The 18,051-nt window shown below is 45.3% G+C and overlaps 1 protein-coding gene and 4 pseudogenes across 1 annotated transcript in view; all 5 read right to left on the bottom strand.

Moving 5' to 3' along the window:
• Window positions 1–18,051, bottom strand: part of TBX15 (T-box transcription factor 15) — a 100,432-nt gene that overhangs the window by 38,578 nt on the left and 43,803 nt on the right. Inside the window, exon 2 of the mRNA XM_066616244.1 lies at window positions 13,087–13,300. Coding sequence (XP_066472341.1) covers window positions 13,087–13,300 — 214 coding nt within the window. The remainder of the gene's footprint in view (window positions 1–13,086; window positions 13,301–18,051) is intronic.
• On the bottom strand, window positions 8,763–8,882 carry LOC136642978 (5S ribosomal RNA; annotated as a pseudogene).
• On the bottom strand, window positions 11,696–11,815 carry LOC136642534 (5S ribosomal RNA; annotated as a pseudogene).
• On the bottom strand, window positions 14,112–14,234 carry LOC136642927 (5S ribosomal RNA; annotated as a pseudogene).
• LOC136643086 (5S ribosomal RNA) lies at window positions 16,823–16,939 on the bottom strand (annotated as a pseudogene).

Raw genomic sequence — 18,051 nt, 5'->3', positions numbered from 1 at the left:
GATGTAGACTGTATGTCCAGAGAGTACAGGAAGGGGCAAGAAGAGCCTTGAAGACCCCAACAGAGGGGGGGAAGAAGGGGGAGAACTTCCCCTTGAGGAAACGCTGGAAGAATATGGAAAAAGACAAACTTCAGTTCCCTATTCAGACTGCTCATGTAGCTCTGAATTAGGAACCAGCTTCAATCCCTTCTAGGAAGATCTCATCACATTCTTTCCAAAATGGCATGAAAAAAGCTGTCTGTGAAACATTTGTGATCTATTGCTCCACCTAGCTGTGGCTTCCTCCATTTCACCCCCTTAAAAACGAGGATTTTTATCCTAAGAAGTGGCTATTTTGTCTCATTCACTTTTTAAGGAGCATCCACAGGAGCACAGGAAAACCTGCCCGTAAAGTCTCCGGCTAGTTAAAAGGAAAAGCATAACGCTGCCAGGGAGGAAAAATCCTTCCAAAACCTAATATTGAGAGAGAGGATTTGTATATCTGATGAGGTTAGCTTCACAGTTGAACTTTGCATAGCCATCTTCAAAAGGAAAGATAAATTAGTCCGAGTGGCTCAAGGGCATTGCCTCATTTCCACCACAATAGCTTGTTAAACCTGCCAAGTCAAATGGGTACAGGAAGTCACAGTTTACAGCCCAGGTCTTCCTAATTGGAAAGAGGAGGCTGGAGAACAGCTTAAAAGACATATCAGGTTTCAGAAGGATGATGAGGAATCCAGAAGCAGCTCCCACTATGAGACAAGGTGGGACAAGGCTATTTGGGCACTACTCAGGGCTGGCCAACTGAAGCTATTGACTCGGGGCCCAGTCCTATTCAACTTTCCAGCACCGATACAGCCACAGTCCTGAGGTAAGGGAACAAACATCCTCTTGCCTTGAGGAGGTCTCTGTGACTGCTCCCCCCACTTCAGAATCCAGTGCCCACCTCTTTGGCACAGCTTCATTGGAACTGGAAAGTTGAATAGGACTGGGCCCTCAGGCAGTGGATGGAAGGGAATGTCTCCAAAGTAGCTGTCTGGAAGGCATCAGTGGAAAGCTGCAGGGTGGCCCAAGGGTTGCTTCACATGTTACAGACAAGATGAATTCCAATTTGTCCATTTCCTGTCTCTGTTGTGACCACTGTCATGTGTGGTAGGGATCTGCATGTGTGGAAATATGTGGTAAGCACATTCCTGGAAGCCATGTTTGGCAGAGGCTCCAGCATTCAATTTTTACTACCTGTTTCCAAGCATGATCACAGCGACGGCGCAGACAATCAATACTTCATCTTTCTGCGTCATTTCCCCAGTCTCAAGGTTTGGGAAAGAGCGTCATGGTTAGACTTTGGACACTGACCTAGAGGAGGTGGCAGCAGAAAACTCACTCAATTCCCTGGGAGCAGTAGCCCCATCTGTGACGTATATCAAGGGCCTTTGTGTGGAAGAAGGCCTCTCGTGGGCACAAGGCTCTGAAAACTGTGATGGGGAGGAATTCACAGAGGCCTCCTCAAGGTATGGGTACATTTGTTCCCTTACCTTGGGGCTGCATTGCAGTTGCACTGGTGTTGGAAAGGTGGATAGGACTGAGCCCTCAGACTGCCTAACTGAGCAGGCTAAGCTCAGTTCTCCAGAATCAGCTCACTAACGGCCCAATCCTAGGCATGTCTACTCAGAAGTAAGTCTCACCAAGGTCAATGGGACTTACCCCCCACGTAAGAGTGCATAGGATTGCAGCCTTAGGGCATGATGCATTCTTGGGTGACATTGGGGAAAAGGAGGAGCCTTGGAGTCACCAGGAAGAGGATGCAGCTGGGAAAGCAGCATACACCCCTGAAAAAGCAGCGGTTTCACTGCGCTACGGTAAACAGAACTATTTCCCCTTTACTTTCCCTATCTTTTAAAAAGGTATCCCATGGAATCGCAGATACTTGAAACAGCAGCTACTGAATCCACTCATACTGGGGTACGCCTGTACATTTGATATAACTCATCATTCCAGACAACAACAACAACAACAACAGTATTTATATACCGCTTATCAACAAAAAGTTCACAAGGCGGTTTACAGAGAAAATCAAATATCTAATGGCTCCCTGTCCCAAAAGGGCTCACAATCTTAAAAGATGCAAATGAATACCAGCAGACAGCCACTAGAAAAGACACTGCTGGGGTGAGGTGGGCCAATTACTCTCCCCCTGCTAAATGAAAGAGGAGCACCCACTTGAAAAAGTGCCTCTTAACCAGTGGAACTGTGCTGGTCGTTGGAGCAACTCATTCACTGCCTTGGAACTGGCCAAACCCGGCTTTTTACCCTACTTTTACGTTTTTTTGCTCCCTTCCCCCACTTACATTGTGTTTCCCAGCATGTTGCTGCCCTTTCCTCCTGGTGAGTCTTAGTTGTTGACTACTTCTGTCTTCCTTCCTTGTGCTTTGAACCCATCCTCAGAGGCTTGGCTAGCCACAAGAGCACATCGCACCACTCTGAAGAGGCCTTAGGGTCTGGTGGGCACAAGAGTTACTTGGCAATTTTTTCCTGCCATCTGGCCAAAATACTTTCAGCAAATCTGCACATTATCTTGGGGTTGGCTTGGACTGTTTTGTTCTGAGCCAAGGAGTGATTCCTGATGTTTTGAGGCGCAAGTCACAACATTGACGAAACTCAGTTCCCCAAACCGCTTGGTCACATACCCCACTGTCCAAATGAAGGGGCAACTGCCATGAGTCTAAGAAAAAGTGGTTCAGGGTATTTAATGAATTATTATAAGAGAGCAATTACCATTTTACTTCTTAGAGCAACAGTTTTCAACAACTTCACCACAGCCCATTGGTGTGCCACAAATGGTCTGTAGGTGTGCCGCAGGAGTTTGGGGGAGGGTCATTTATTAGTAGGGCCATTGGGGGATGTGAGCCCCCCCTGCTGCAGCATGGTGTGCCTTGTCAATTGTCAAAAAACAGATGGTGTGCCTTGACAATTTTAGTGCCTTGTCAGTGTGCCATGAGATTTAAAAGGTTGAAAATTGCTGTCTTAGAGTTATATTCATATATGTAAAATTACTCCTGAAGGAGCCTAAGAATGTGCAAGTGGATATTTTGGCATTGGTCTAGAAACTTGCTACAAGTCCTTTTTCATGCCAGCAGAGTATCCACCCAGTAACTATTTGCTGGTGTCTCCCTTTTGTATTTTTCTAGAACAGTATTTCTCAAACTGTGGGCAGAACCCATTAGGTGGGTCGCGAGCCAATTTCAGGAGGGTCCCTGTTCATTTCACTATTTTATTTTTAATATATTAGACTTGATGCTTCCCTGGTAAGTGACTGCATTTGGGGAAATGTCACAGATCTGTACGTTTAACAGGCTACTATGAAGATGCTTTTAGCAATGATAGACAATGGGACTTACTCCTGGGTAAGTTTGGGTAGGATTGCAGCCTAGGATTGTCGAAAATTTTCCTGCTTGATGATGTCACTTCTGGTTATGACATCACTTCTGGTGGGTCCTGACAGATTCTCATTCTAAAAAGTGGGTCCTGGTACTAAAGAAGTGAAAACCACTGTTCTAAAAGATTGTGATTGCTCTTAGGACAGGGAACCATTTTCTCATTCCTTTGCTATGTAAATGGCTTTTTCTTTTATTATTATTAACAGTATTTATATACCGCTTTTCAACTAAAAGTTCACAAAGCGGTTTACAGAGAAAAATCAAATAACTCATGGCTCCCTGTCCCAAAAGAGCTCACAATCTAAAAAGATGCAAAAAGAATACCAGCAGACAGCCACTAAAACAGACACTGCTAGGGTGAGGTGGGCCAGTTACTCTCCCCCTGCTAAAAAAAAAAGGAGCACTCACTTGAAAAAGTGCCTCTTACCCAATTAGCAGGGGTTCTTTTGGTTGAAAAGTAGTATATAAATATTCTTAACAAAAATGATAGATACAACCACCACCCAAAAATTCCTCATATGGGACTGAATTTCACGGGGGGGCACAGCTTTCATAAAATGCATCCGCCCATCTTTGGCTCAGCCCTAGTTTTTGAGTACTGCAGGAGCATAAAAACGTGAAAAGATCATTTTCCATAAAGAATACACAGGAATGGATTGTAAGAATAATGGGGTTTCGTGTGTGAAGCTTTCCCCTCCTCATACGGAACAGCTTCATAAGGTTACTCCCCTGCAACTCAGAGATGTCTCCAAACTTGCCTACTGGCAGCACTCGATCTGACCCAAACCGTGTTGACAGGGCAGCAAGTCCTACAAATCCATCAAACACTCTCTGCTTGAAAATTGATAAGAAGCCAAAGCACTCTGAGGGGAGGGGCAGCAGAGAGCACCAGGTGCAAGAGGGCACAGCAGCTGAGTGGAGCCAGCTGGTCTTAGGGCCTGGGATCACCACTACCCAGAATCCCAGGAGACTTCGAAGCCCTATAGTACCGCTTTCTGAGAGGGGCCATGGAACCAGCTGCGATCGCAGCTCAAAGGCTGGAAAACCAGTGTGAAATCCCGACCCCAGTGAAGTCATGGGAGATTCGCCAGGGATGTCAATTGGTTCAGGTTTTCAGGCTAAAACAATATGACCTTCATGCAGCCAATATGAGAAATGCATACAACCACTGAATGCTATACAGCTGTGGAGGTTCCGCACAAAACACAATGGTTCTGCTCAGAATGGGACACTAAAGCACAGATGCTGTGACATTCCAAAGTCAATGCATGCACTTCACCACAGCTCCTCAATATAAACAATTAAAATCAAGGCTTTGATCCAGCTGTGGGCAGCTAGTCCTGCACAACTCACAGCTCATACTCCCAGATGAGGATATGCATTCTTCTCCATACACATCAAAAGAGGAATCCAGCTAATTCAATGGGACCGCCATGCACAAAACAGTGCTGCTGAAGATGTGCATACAGGTGCACATGCACTCCAATATTATTTATGGACTGAATTTATACCCCAGTTTTTCTCCCCATTCAGAGTGGTATAACAAGCATAAAATCACATTAAAAACAATAGAAACATTAACATCTCCTAAAAACAATCAGACAACCTTAAAAAATATCACATTAACAGCCAAAACACAAAGAACCAGTGGCAATCAATATTTAAGAAAATGGCAGACTTATGATCTAACCAGCACAAGAGTCCAAATATCAGTGGCGGATCTCCCCAGCCCCGCGTTCCTGGGCAAAGGTCCACAATGGCACCGCCCTGGGGGATGTCACTGCCCCCCTACACAAATCCGACCCCCCCCCCCACTTACCTGAAGTGCACAGTGCCTCACAGGTCTCCAGGACGTGTCGGGGAAGCCTCCTGAAGGTTCACTGATGCTTTAAACTGTGCTTCTGGAAAACCAGTTTCTGTGCCCATCAGTTTCTGACAGTTTCTGGAACCTCAGAGAGGCTTAGGTGGGGTCCTAAAGGCGTGTGTGGCTCCACACCTGGGGCATTTGCCCCATAGAGTTAATGGGAGGTCCTCCACTGCCAAATATCCATTATTAAGAGGCCCTGGACTCAGAAGGCTAATCTAAACAAAAACATCTTTAGGCCCTGCCAGAAAGCCTCTAAAGAGGGAGCAGTTCTTAAGCTGAAAGGGAGGGAATTCTATAACGTTGGTGCCACTACTGAGAAGGTTCTGTTTCTTGCCACTGCCCCCCCCACCTCCATAGGCAATGGCACCTGCAAAAGGGCCATCTCCAATGACCAGAGGGGACAAGCCTCTGGGACAAGCTTCAGAGGGCACCAGGATGAGGTCTCTTGTTATCTGGTGTGCTCCCTGGGCCATTTGGTGGGCCGCTGTGAGATACAGGAAGCTGGACTAGATGGGCCTATGGCCTGATCCAGTGGGGTTGTTCTTATGTTCTTAAACCAGATTATACAGAAGAAGGTGGTCTCTCAAATACAGGGGCCCCAATAATATTTATATACTGCTTTTTGACACACACACACACACACACACACACACACACACACACACACACAAAGATGCCCACTGGAAAAGACAACATGCTGGGGTGAAAAGGGACAGTTGCTGACCCCTCCCCACTACATATTGTGCCCCTTTGCCAAACTAGGAGAGACTGTTGGCATTAGTCCACCGTTCACTTAAACTGCATGTATGTGAGTGGCTGCTTCCTTTAATGTATGGATCACCTCTTGCTGGAGCAGAATGCAATGGTTTAAACTCAGACTGAAACAAATTTCCAACGTTTAAAGACAATGAAAAGAGGAACAAAACAATATAATTTCTAGTAACCCCACCAAATGTGAAAACGTAATGGTAAAAGCAAATACACTTACAAACCACACATTTAGTAAACTGAAAAAAAACATAATAGTGGCTGGAATCCAGTATGGAGTTAGAGGCTCTTACATCTAATTATTTTAATAGCTCGAATTCAAAGATCCTGCTACATGAGGAGACACTTCTGAGCATGGTGGAAGTCACTGATACCCTCCCCCAGACTGCAACCCTCTGTGCTCTCTCAAAAGTCATTCTGGAGGTTGCCCTGGTTTTGTGAAACTGATTTATGGGGGGGGGGGGACGACAAGGTTTTTGGGGAACTGCAGAAGAGAGCAATACTCTGCCCACTATACACAAGTGAACGTGCCTTCACACCAACATTTTTGGATCCAAGCTGGATTCTGCTTCAAATACTTGGCAAAATTATAACTGCGCCACAGGCATCTTTCTCCTTTATCTTGGACAGAGTCATTTTAAATGTGCCAAGGGCTTTCCAAAGTTTATCTTGCTTGATGTCACAGCAGCCATCCTCCCCTCCCCAGTAAATAAGACTATGTTTTGTCCCATAAGCCAGTGAATGATGCAGCATTTCAATCTGTGTGAACATCATCCACCAGGATAGTCTCTTAGTGACAAACTTATCCCTCCTCACTTCTGGGGCAAAGGTCCGTGATGTCGCCCCCCATGGGATGCTGCCCCCTATCTTTCCAGCACGCCACAGAGCCTTGCATGACCTTTAAACCAACTGGGGACATGTTCTGAGGCTTCCCCGCAGTCTTAAACTGCACTTCTGGAAAATTGGAAGTGCAGTTTCCAGCCTCATCGGGAATCTCAGAAGGCTTCCCGCACAGTCCTACGGGCACGCGGACCCAGTGCCTAGGGCATTTGCCCCATTTGCCCAGTGCTAGGTTCATTGCTGCGTCTTTTGCACAGATGCTAATGAAAATCAATGGAAATAGCCAATAACATATCACTGCCCTTGAGTACCTCCCATTCAGTTCAATAGGACTTGAGCAAGAGAACTTCCTAGTGGATTTTTTTCTTTATATCCCAAGTCCAATTGCTCATTCTATTGTCAGGAAACAAGAAGGGGCAAGAGAAATAAGATAATGGGTGGCTAGTAGAGTTATTGTATCCTCTTCATCAATGGTATGACCTAGCCTGGCAAGTCATCTACATAATAGTCTTCCACTGACTTCCCTTCTCTGGGAAGCTCCACCTCTCCAAATTCAAGGCACTTTCATACCTATAGCCCATAACTCCCAAAAATCTCAACAAGAATTTATTCAAGGCCCATTTGGCTACCATGGCCAGTAAAGAAGTTGCCCTACTTGGGTACAAGTGGTTCTTGGCATGTCACCACTTCACCATGGAGGCCTTCTTCATTGCATCACTGTTCTTATTATGCCTAGTTAACTCCTCCCCTGGAGTTGTCTCAGATGAGTCAAGCACAGTTGGACTTTCAATGGGCTATCCAACAAATGTACATTGTAAACAGGGATGTAAAACTGACAGCATGTCAATTCAAACCTGCAGATCCACTATCCAATTTTCCAACCCCAGTGCAGCCATGCCAATGAAGCATGCCCTGCTTCTGCAGTGGGGGGGGGGGAGTCATGGAGGCCTCTTTAAGGTAAGGGAATGTTTGTTCCCTTACCTCAGGGTTGCATTGTGCCTGGAAAGTTGGATAGGGTTGGGTCCTTACAGCACAACTAATTTTACCGTAGGCTAATTGGTATATGTTCCTGCAGAATATTCTGGTCACAAAAACATCACCAAACCTGAATAAAGACCCAAATCACTTTTAATATTGTTGTTGGCATCCTTTAGTCTCAGAAGACTATGGTGTCACGCTCTGATTGGTGGTTCTGGAACAGAGTGTCCTCTCCAGTGCGCAAAGCCTGGGTAAAGGAGGTTGGCTGTACTTGTCGTAAGAGGCGACTAAACAGCCACAGGGTAGATGGGACTCGTCAGCCTGGGAAGGCAGCTCATCTGAGAGAAGGAAAACTCTGATCCCAAACCTCCACTGCCTTGTGGCTACATCCAGTTTTAGTATTAAACATTGAAATAAATGTGAGCTTTCTGAGTCAGAGAAAACCCATACAGATATGGGGAGAACATGCAAACACCACACAGACAGTGGCCCAAGCCAGGAATGTATTTATTTTTTTTCTCATTAACTTTATAATGAAGCTACTTTTAAAGAAATGACTTTAAGTAAGGACTTGCTGTGTTTAATACATGGAATAAACTTTTCACCTGAGTAAACTCTCAAAGCAATCTAGAAAAGTAATTTTAAAAATACCTTTATTGCTCTCCTGACTCCTCTGCAAGATGGTAGAATTTAGGGAGGCATCCGCAAGCTCCTCCTCAGTCTCGGGTGGAATCCCTGGCCACTCATATGTATTTAACAAGTCCTTACTTTGCCCATAGTGTTGTTGAGTCACTGAGGACCAATCTTGGTTTTACAGAGACTCAGCCCACTATGCGATGTGTGGTAACATATTCTTTGGTTGGCAACCTTCAGTCTCGAAAGACTATGGTATAAGCCTACAGCATCCGGTATTCCGAGACGGTCTCCCATCCAAGTACTAACCAGGCCTGACCCTGCTTAGCTTCCGAGATCAGACAAGATCAGGTATGTGCAGGGTAACAGTTACTGCTGACATATTCTGTTCTTTCATGATCTGAGATAAAGTTATTTGGTGCTTATAGGTTTGTTATTCTTTGTTGCTATTTCTGGTGTTGTTTTAAAAAAAGCACAGTCTTTTTGAAGCAAAGCTTTTGTTTAATACAGTTGCTGATTTTAATTTATATCAATTGATAAGATTAGAGTCAGCTGTTCATATTCAAGAATGACGGACCTCCAAAGATGCTCAAACTGGTTTTAATAAACTGCTAAAATGTGGATTATCAAAAACTTTGCCTGAACTTAGCTGGTTCATGTAGCACAATATAATAGTATCTCAAGAATAGACTAAGCTGTCTGAGCTGAGCTAAGGTTCTGAGCTGTCTGAGACAGATCAGGAGAGAGATGTTGGAGTGCTGGTGGATAGCTCAATGAAAGTGTTGACCCAATGTGCGGCAGCGGTGAAGAAGGCCAATTCTATGCTTGAGATCATTAGAAAAGCTATTGAGAACAAAACGGCTAATATTATAATGCCATTGTACAAATCGATGGTAAGGCCACACCTGGAGTACTGTGTCCAGTTCTGGTCGCCACATCTCAAAAAAGACATAGTGGAAATGGAAAAGGTGCAAAAGAGAGCAAGACGATTACTGGGCTGGGGCACCTTCCTTATGAAGAAAGGCTATGGCGTTTAGGTCTCTTCAGCCTAGAAAAGAGGCGCCTGAGGGGGGATATGATTGAGACATACAAAATTATGCCTGGGAAGGATAAAGTGGATAGAGAAATGCTCTTTACACTCTCACATAACACCAGAACCAGGGGACATCCACTAAAATTGAGTGTTGGGAGAGTTAGGACAGACAAAAGAGAACATTTCTTTACCCAGTGTGCAGTTAGTCTGTGGAACTCCTTGCCACAGGATGTGGTGATGGCATCTAGCCTGGATGCCTTTAAAAGGGGATTGGACAAATTTCTGGAGGAAAAGTCCATCAAGGGTTACCAGCCATGATGGGGATGTGCAACCTCCTGATTTTAGAAGTAGAATGCCAGATGCAAGGGAGGCACCAGGACATAGGTCTCCTGTTGTCTTGTTTGCTCCAGGAGGCATATGGTGGGCCACTGTGAGATACAGGAGGATGGACTACATGGGCTTTTGGCCTGATCCAGCTGGCTTTTTCTTATGTTAAGAGCATTCTCATAAGCCACAGAGGATTCTTACATTCAGTCCTTCTGGTCAAATTCAGGGAGTACAAAAGGGGGCAAATAAAAAACAGTGGAAATTCAGACCCACTTTCCTGTATCACTGAACAACTATTATAGCCCAAGTGGTGGGCTCCTCTTCAATCTTTTCTCTGTCCAAGGTGCTGATTACTTACAAAAATGCAAGTAATTGGAATTAAATGTTAACTTAGTGGAATAGGCAATATTCATTTCACAGAGACAGATAACAGAACTTTTGGGGCAGACACTCCTCAAGCCTCCAGAGGCGTTGTCATAAACTTAGCTTTTAATTTATAGGAAACTTTTATTGCCAAAATATTGCAATGCTTAAAAACAAGCCCAGCTTCCACAATACCACTGGCTGAATGTGACATTTAAGGAGAGCTTCTACCTATTAATATTAATTAAACTCAATCCCAAACTACCCACACACAGAAACTTCTGCTTCCTGTTAATGCTACATAAGAAAATAACAACATAAGAAGAGTCCCGCTGGATCAGGTCAAAGGCCCATCTAGTCCAGCCTCTTGTATCTCACAGTGGCCCACCAGATGCCTCAGGGAGCACTCAAGACAAGAGACATGCTTCCTGACTCTCTCCCTTGTATCTGGCATTCAACTTGCAGGTGCTAATGTGGGTTTGATTTTATTAAGAACCTGTGGAGTTCAGTGCTCTCCTGGGCCTGGTTTTTCCCAGATGGCCCTCTTCTGCCTGGTCTCTGTAGCCTGGAATGGTGGCAGCAGATATAAATTGCCAATGTTTGCTCCTGCAGCTGCTGGTTCAATCAAGAGAAAGCAGTGAGTAAGAAGGGGGGTGCGTGCATGCTAACCACTTGGCACTACTTCCCTGGCCTTCCCCCAAGAGTCCCTTTCTCTGTCACATCAGCATGGTGCCTTTTTCCAATGGCTGTTTGATGGTGTTTCTTCTGCATCTTTTTTAGACTGTGGGTCCTGTGGGGACATGATGCCTTTTATTTATTTAGCTATGTAGACCACACTGCAAACTTTTTGTTGAAAAGTGGTACATAAATACTCTTATTGATGATGATGGTGATGACAACGACATCAAGCTTTGTGACTAAGGCAAGTATAGAAATGCACACAACAACTGTGACAGCACCTTCATTGGAAAGTGACGTGTCAGAGAACTAAGTATTATGATGTAATATAAAAATTTAAATTACAACCATGAAAAAATGCAAATCGGTTCCAGTTTTCCAAATATAAGTATCTGGAAGTGCAATCCTATACATGTCAACTCAGAAGTAAGCCCTACTGAGCTTAATGGGACTTACTCCCATGTAAGTGGGTATAAAATTTCAGCCTTAGGGTGTACCTAAATGAACCTGTCAGCAACAGTTACCAGGTTGGAATCATTCTTTTCTGCTTGTAAGGCAAATTCAGCTTCCTCCTACTTATGCTGGTTCTACAAGTTTTCTTGCACAGCCAGCTATGCCCAGGGGTGGCAGGCAACTGACTGTGCAAAACAGATTGGCAAACAGCTGTAGTCATTCTTCTCCTCCCCCTCCCTGGATTAACTTACATTTACAAATGTGAAATGTGTGTGTGCGTTGCTTTTTAACAGTGCTGCATTTGGTTGGCAACCTTCAGTCTCGAAAGACTCTGGTACAAGCCTACAGCACCTGGTATTCCCAAGCGGTCTCCCATCCAAGTACTAACCAGGCCTGACCCTGCTTAGCTTCCAAGATCAGACCAGATCAGGCATGTGCAGGGTAACAGTTGCTGCTAACATTTATCTATCCATTTTTCACATACAGGCATGCCCCCATATCTACAGGGATTACCTTCAGAACCCCCCCCTTCCCGTGGTTACCCTAAACAAAGGATACGGTGGCCTCCCCATCCCCCAGAGCCACAGATATTCATCTGCAGCCTCTGCCAGGCTGAGCCCTAGAGCTGAAAAAATGTCACTTCCAGTTTTTCCGTGAAACCCAAAGTGACTTTTTAATGCCTTAGAAGGCATTGAGAGACCCAGGGGGAGGAACTGGGGCCAGAGAGGGTGGCATTGGTGGAGCCCTGCTCTTCCATATACTATCCTCTTTGTCGGGCTGCAAAGCCTGACATGGAGGCTCTCAAATCTGTGCCGACAAAATAGCTGACGTAGACTTAAGAAGCCCCATTGCAGAGGGAAGGTTGCAGCGGTAACTGTTTTGGTGCTGCTGCACCCGGCAGTGCTGCCACCATTAGGACTGGGCTGCCCAGCTTCTACCGGCAATGCCACCACCATTAGGACTGGGCTGCCCATCTTGCTACCCAACAAATGCACTTCCAGAAAGCAACAACTTCTGTTTCTTATGAACGTCGGTATGCAGTCAAAATTTTGTCAGTTTCAGGTCTGGATAAGAAATACACTAAATGCTTGCCGACCCACACTTTCAACATTCAGATGACCCATCTCCCTCCTTGACTCTCTCCATACACCAATCAGCTATACATTTTTCCCCTCCAGGTGCTGCATCTATTGAGATGATCAAAATGGTTCCCCATATATAGGCGTGCTACAGACAGTTATACGAAATGCTTTCCCATCAGTGTTGAATGTCGCTTGCTACTAGTAATAAAGTGCCGATACTAATGGAAAATTGCCTAAATGTTTGAAATGATTACCATCAAAAAAAAATTTTTTTTAAGTTGACCACCCCTGAATTCAGCCAACATGTACCCAAATGGTACCAGCTGTTTCGGTATAGCTGAAGCAAGGATTAAGAGGTGAAATATGGCAAGAGTTGCGCACATTGATGGCTCAGATTTCCTATATATGTCTATTCTGAAATACACTGCCAGGCATTCAATAGCATCTAGGCTGGTATGGATGCAAAGGTGGAGTACCAACATAATTTGAAATAAGAAAAAAAATTCCTACCCAAGTTCAGATCCTCCTAACTCTTGGGAGCTGAGAGTAGGACAATGTAAGGACTGTGATACGGCAAGGTTTCTATTTCATCAAACCAGCTGCACACTGAAACCATTGAATTGTGATTAAGAGAGGCACCCATCTTACCTGCCTGCTTTAGTGATGATCATTTCTGTGCCAATGTCATGGAACCTTTTCCAGAGATCGGCGCACTGCAGCTCCACCTGGATCTCCTCCATGGATGAAGCTGGAGGTGGCTGAGGGATGGAGCCGCTGGATGTGAGGTCTGTGTGGGAGCCAAAAGAGCAGGATGTCCTCTCAGCCAGCACTTCACTGTCTGACCCTGTGCTCTGCTCTGAATCTGCAAAAGAAAGGGAGCAAGCAGCACAGACCATCAAACTCTTCATCTCTAAAGTTCCCCATATTTTCCCCAAGAAAATAAAGTCAGTGTTGGGAATTTCTGAGATTAGCAGCCCAATCCTAACTAAATTTCCCATGCTGCAATGCAGCAGCACTGGCGTGGGCTCCGGTACATCCTATGGAGGAAATTTTGGCTGCTGGAGGTCTCCTTGGTGTAAGGGGACATCTGTTCCCTTGCCCCAAAGTAAGCCCTTGCAGCTGCAAAAGGTCGATGTGAACCTACACTAGCCTCATTGCTGGCGCAAGTCCAAATTGGTCTGTGTTGGTGGATCAGGCCTGGGATGAGGGGATAGGATATAGCACATGCAAGCACCACCAATCCTGCCCCCTTTCCCAGGCCTGATTTGTCCACTCCTGACCCTGTCGCTGCTCTCTCCCCCGCCCCGTTCCATCCCTCTCTGTCCCTCTGCCCTCGCACCAGATTTACCTGGTCCAGTGGTCATCCCTGTGAACTCTGGCGCACAAGAGAAGACTTCAGCCTTCCTCTGGCATGCCAGCTCGAAGTGCTGTCACAAAGCGCTTTACAGTGCTTTTGCAATAGCTCCCACTGGTGGAATGTGTGTTCTGCTAGTGCAGAGATACAATAGGATTTGACCATAGGGCAATGGCCTTTCTTTTATACAAGCATCTTATTGTTGTGATTTACAATCTGGTTTTGTTTCCAACATGACATCAGGTATTTTAGATAAGCTTTAAGGCTGCCGCATAGAAATAATGGTTGGCAACCTTCAGTCTCGAAAGACTATGATATAAGCCTACAGCACCTGGTATTCCCAGGCAGTCTCCCATCCAAGTACTAACCAGGCCTGACTCTGCTTAGCTTCTGAGATCAGACAAGATCAGGCATGTGCAGGGATACCAGTACTGCCGCATAGAATTGCACACAATATAAATAGTAACAAACATGATCAAGGTATAAGAGAAGAGAGCACACCAGTGGTAGGTGGGGACAAACTAAAGAAGCAAATTCACTCAGCACTGGTAGAAACAATATTCGGTTCAGCTGTATGTCATCCCATATGTGCTGCTCTTACAAAGCTGGTTATTTTTAGACAAAGAGTTTTTCTTCCTTTCTTTTGAGCATCTTTGTCCTCAGAAATGATGAATGATGCCTTTTGGTTGTGGGATAGGGCAGTGCTTACTCTGCAAATATATGTTATTTGTTCCTATACTATAATCTTCGGAACAATGATGTTTCCTGAGAAAATAACCACATAGCTTTACAGCCCCACATATCTCTACCAAAGGAGAGGGAAAGATGGCAAACATATGGGAAAAATTACTGGGAAAGCAATTGTTATTTCAAGGGACACCTTGGATATAAAAGGCTGGTTGAAAAAAAAAAAAAACAGAATGCTGGGGGCTGAAATGAAGCAAATAATGTGAGTTACTTTGTTGCGCATTGAATTTCTTACAGTGAAACATTTTTCATAATGAGCTATATATGTTTCTGGAAACCAAAGCCATTGCTATATTGGGGGGGGGGACTGCAGGGGGCTGCCTATACTCAGGGATGTTCCTGGCCCCTTCCCAGGAATTTCATTTTAAAGAAAACCATGTTAAACCTTTGTCCCTTATGTATGAGGAAGAACACGGAGACGCCTTCTCTTTCTTTTGTGGCCTGCACAGATAAGCAAGACCTTCAGCAGGGCACTGGTAAAGCAAGCAGCTGGGATGTGGTTTGCACTGGCCTAGAGAACCTGCTACACACAATATAAACTGAAATTCTGATTAGCAAGTCAACCAATGCAGCATCAATTAAGAACATAAGAAGAGCCCTGCTGGATCCGGTCAAAGGTCCATCTAGTCCAGCTTCCTGTCTCTCTCAGTGACCCACCAGAAGCCTCCAGGAGCACATAAGACAACAAGAAACCTGCATCCTGGTGCCACCCCCTTGCACCTGTTATTCTGAGGTAGTCTACTTCTAAAAAGAGGTCATCTTCTTCTAAATATTCAAACTCAACATAATATAGGGAAATGGTACATCTTGCACGACAATATAATGATCCTTAAAAATCTGCGTGTCTTCTGATGTTTAGTAAGATACATCTTAGAACAACCAATGTAGCAATCCTACCTAACTCTCCACACAGTGTTGCAGCCATGCCAAAGGAGCACATGGTGTCCACTGGGGAGTTTGGGGCTACGAAAGCTTCCTCAGGGTAAGGAAACACTTGTTCCCTTGCCTCAGGATAAGCCTTTGATGCCCTGCTGGATCCACTCAGACTTGCACAAGCTGTAGCTGGAGCAAGCCTGAATGGACCCAGGAAGGCAAATTGAGGCTGGGACGGGAGATAGGATATCAGTGGCTCTGCCGCTACTGATACCGTTCCCTTCCTGGCCTTGATCGGCCCTCCTCCAAACCCCATTAGTCATTCTTCCCCCTTCCTCTTCTTTCTATCTTCCCATTACACTGACTTACTGGTGCTAGAGCTCTTTCTCCGTCCACTAATGTGTAAACCCAGCTGCACACCACTTGCTGCAGCAGCCAGGCCACATTGTAAGTCATCTCATGCTTTACGACTACCCTTACGCTGCCATAATGCTAAGGCCATGTTAGGATTGGGCCATAGCCATCATTGTCAGTAACAGCATCATCAGAATACCCTATATACAGTCAACCACAACGCATGCCTCTTACATGGGATATATTGGATTCACATGGTGTCTTCTAATACAGCATTTGATACAAATGTGTCCAATCCCTTCGCACGTATGATATTGTTGATGGGAACTGAGGCCGACAAACAGGAGCCTACATAAGGCCCCCTATTGAATTCATGCAAGGTTGGCAACCTTCAGTCTCGAAAGACTCTGGTATAAGCCTACAGCACCCGGTATTCCCAGGCGGTCTCCCATCCAAGTACTAACCAGGCCCGACCCTGCTTAGCTTCCGAGATCAGGCATGTGCAGGGTAACAGTTCCTGCAAGAGGTTTCTGCTTTTCTACACCATCAGCCAGCCCATGAGTCCGCTTGCAACCTTTGTTTTAAAGTAAAACAAAACAGAAATGTCTATCAAATTGTAGCAATCATCCACTCTTACAAAGGTGCAGTAGGAATGAGGAGGAAAGTATATAGAAACTTTGCCTCACCTTCTCTAGGGCCCGATCCTATCCAGTTTTCCAGCAGCAATGCAACCCCAAGGCAAGGTAACAAACATTCTCTTACCTAGAGGAGACCTCCAAGACTGTAAGATGCAATCCCATTGGCATAGCTGCATCAGTGCTAGAAAGTTGGATAGGACCGGGCCCCTAGTCACTTTGTCTGCCTTCCTCCTTGTGTCTCATCTTTGTTTAGATATCAATGTGAGCGGGCATTTTATTGGCTGATTTGCAGGTGTGTAATTTGCTTTTCAGCCCAAATGAGTTCTCAGAGTGGAAAATCATACAGTACAGTGGGCCCTCCTTATCCACAGGCTTGGTTGGTGGTTGGCAACCTTCAGTCTCGAAAGACTATGGTATAAGCCTGCAGCACCCGGTATTCCCAGGCGGTCTCCCATCCAAGTACTAACCAGGCCCGACCCTGCTTAGCTTCCGAGATCAGACGAGATCGGGCATGTGCAGGGTAACAGTTGCTTGGCCTTCCTGGATTTTAGTATCCGCAGATGCCAAGCCCACGGCCAGAGGGCCTCAGAGGACCTCCCAGACACAACTGGACGTCATTTCCCATTCGTACCTGTGACTTCCGATCACATCTGAGAGGTCCTCTGCAACCCTCCAGTCCTGTATTTAATTATCAGCAGAATTCATTATCCACGGGGGGGGGGGGGTGTATGTCCTGGAATGGATCCCCTGCTGATACTGGGATTCCACTGTATTAAACAGCCCAATTCTTAAAAATGAGCATTCTGCCAGCACTAATTGTAACTGTGAATGACAGTGTGCGAAGTCACACACTACCAGAGCATCCCTTCACAGCAATTTCTCCCCTTACCCCTATGAAGCATATTTCCCCTTCCTGTAAGTCTCCCTCTCACCAGTGGGCCCCCCTGAACCCGCGCCAGCTCTTTAGCTGGCTCGTCTAATGTCAGGAAGTGAGGAAGGGAATAGCACCTGGCGCACAACACCTGCTCCAGGTAACACCTCCTCCTGCCCAACCCCCACTCCACTCTCTCCCACCCCATATCTCAGCCTATCCTACCTCACAGGGTTGTTGTGAGGACAAAAGGCGAGAAGGAACTTTGTAACCACCCTGAGCAGACGGGCAGCATAAAAATGGAAAATTAAATAAAATAAACATGTAATCAAGCATTAGCCATAGTTGTAAAAATCAGTGTACATATCACTGCATTTCATGTCAAGAGGCACTACTAACTATTGTAAAAATGATTCCACAAGGTTTCCTTGTGCATTCATAATGTCAGAGGTCGGGCCTCTGCAGAAGAATCTAATGTACTGTACTAGGGAAAAAAAAAATAACACCGCTTTTTTTAAAAAATGCAGTTACAAGAAGTATTATTTTAACAGTTCAATACTACGTTGTATCTTTAAAAGCATTCCACGAGGGGACTACCAAGAACATTACACACCAATGCATGACGTGTAAAAGACAACTATGGGACAACTGCTTCTGGAAAGTTTTCTGACATTTGAACAGCTTTTATTAACACTGGTGTCATGCTCTCGATTTTCCTCCCCTCCCCAAAGCGCACAAGTTAAAAAGTTCACCCTCTGTGTGATTTTTCATCAGAG

The sequence above is a fragment of the Tiliqua scincoides genome, chromosome 2, assembly GCF_035046505.1.
Source record: "Tiliqua scincoides isolate rTilSci1 chromosome 2, rTilSci1.hap2, whole genome shotgun sequence".
NCBI lineage: Eukaryota > Metazoa > Chordata > Lepidosauria > Squamata > Scincidae > Tiliqua > Tiliqua scincoides.
The sequence above is the reverse complement of the archived record's forward strand: the minus strand, read 5'-3'. Positions and strand labels throughout refer to the sequence as shown.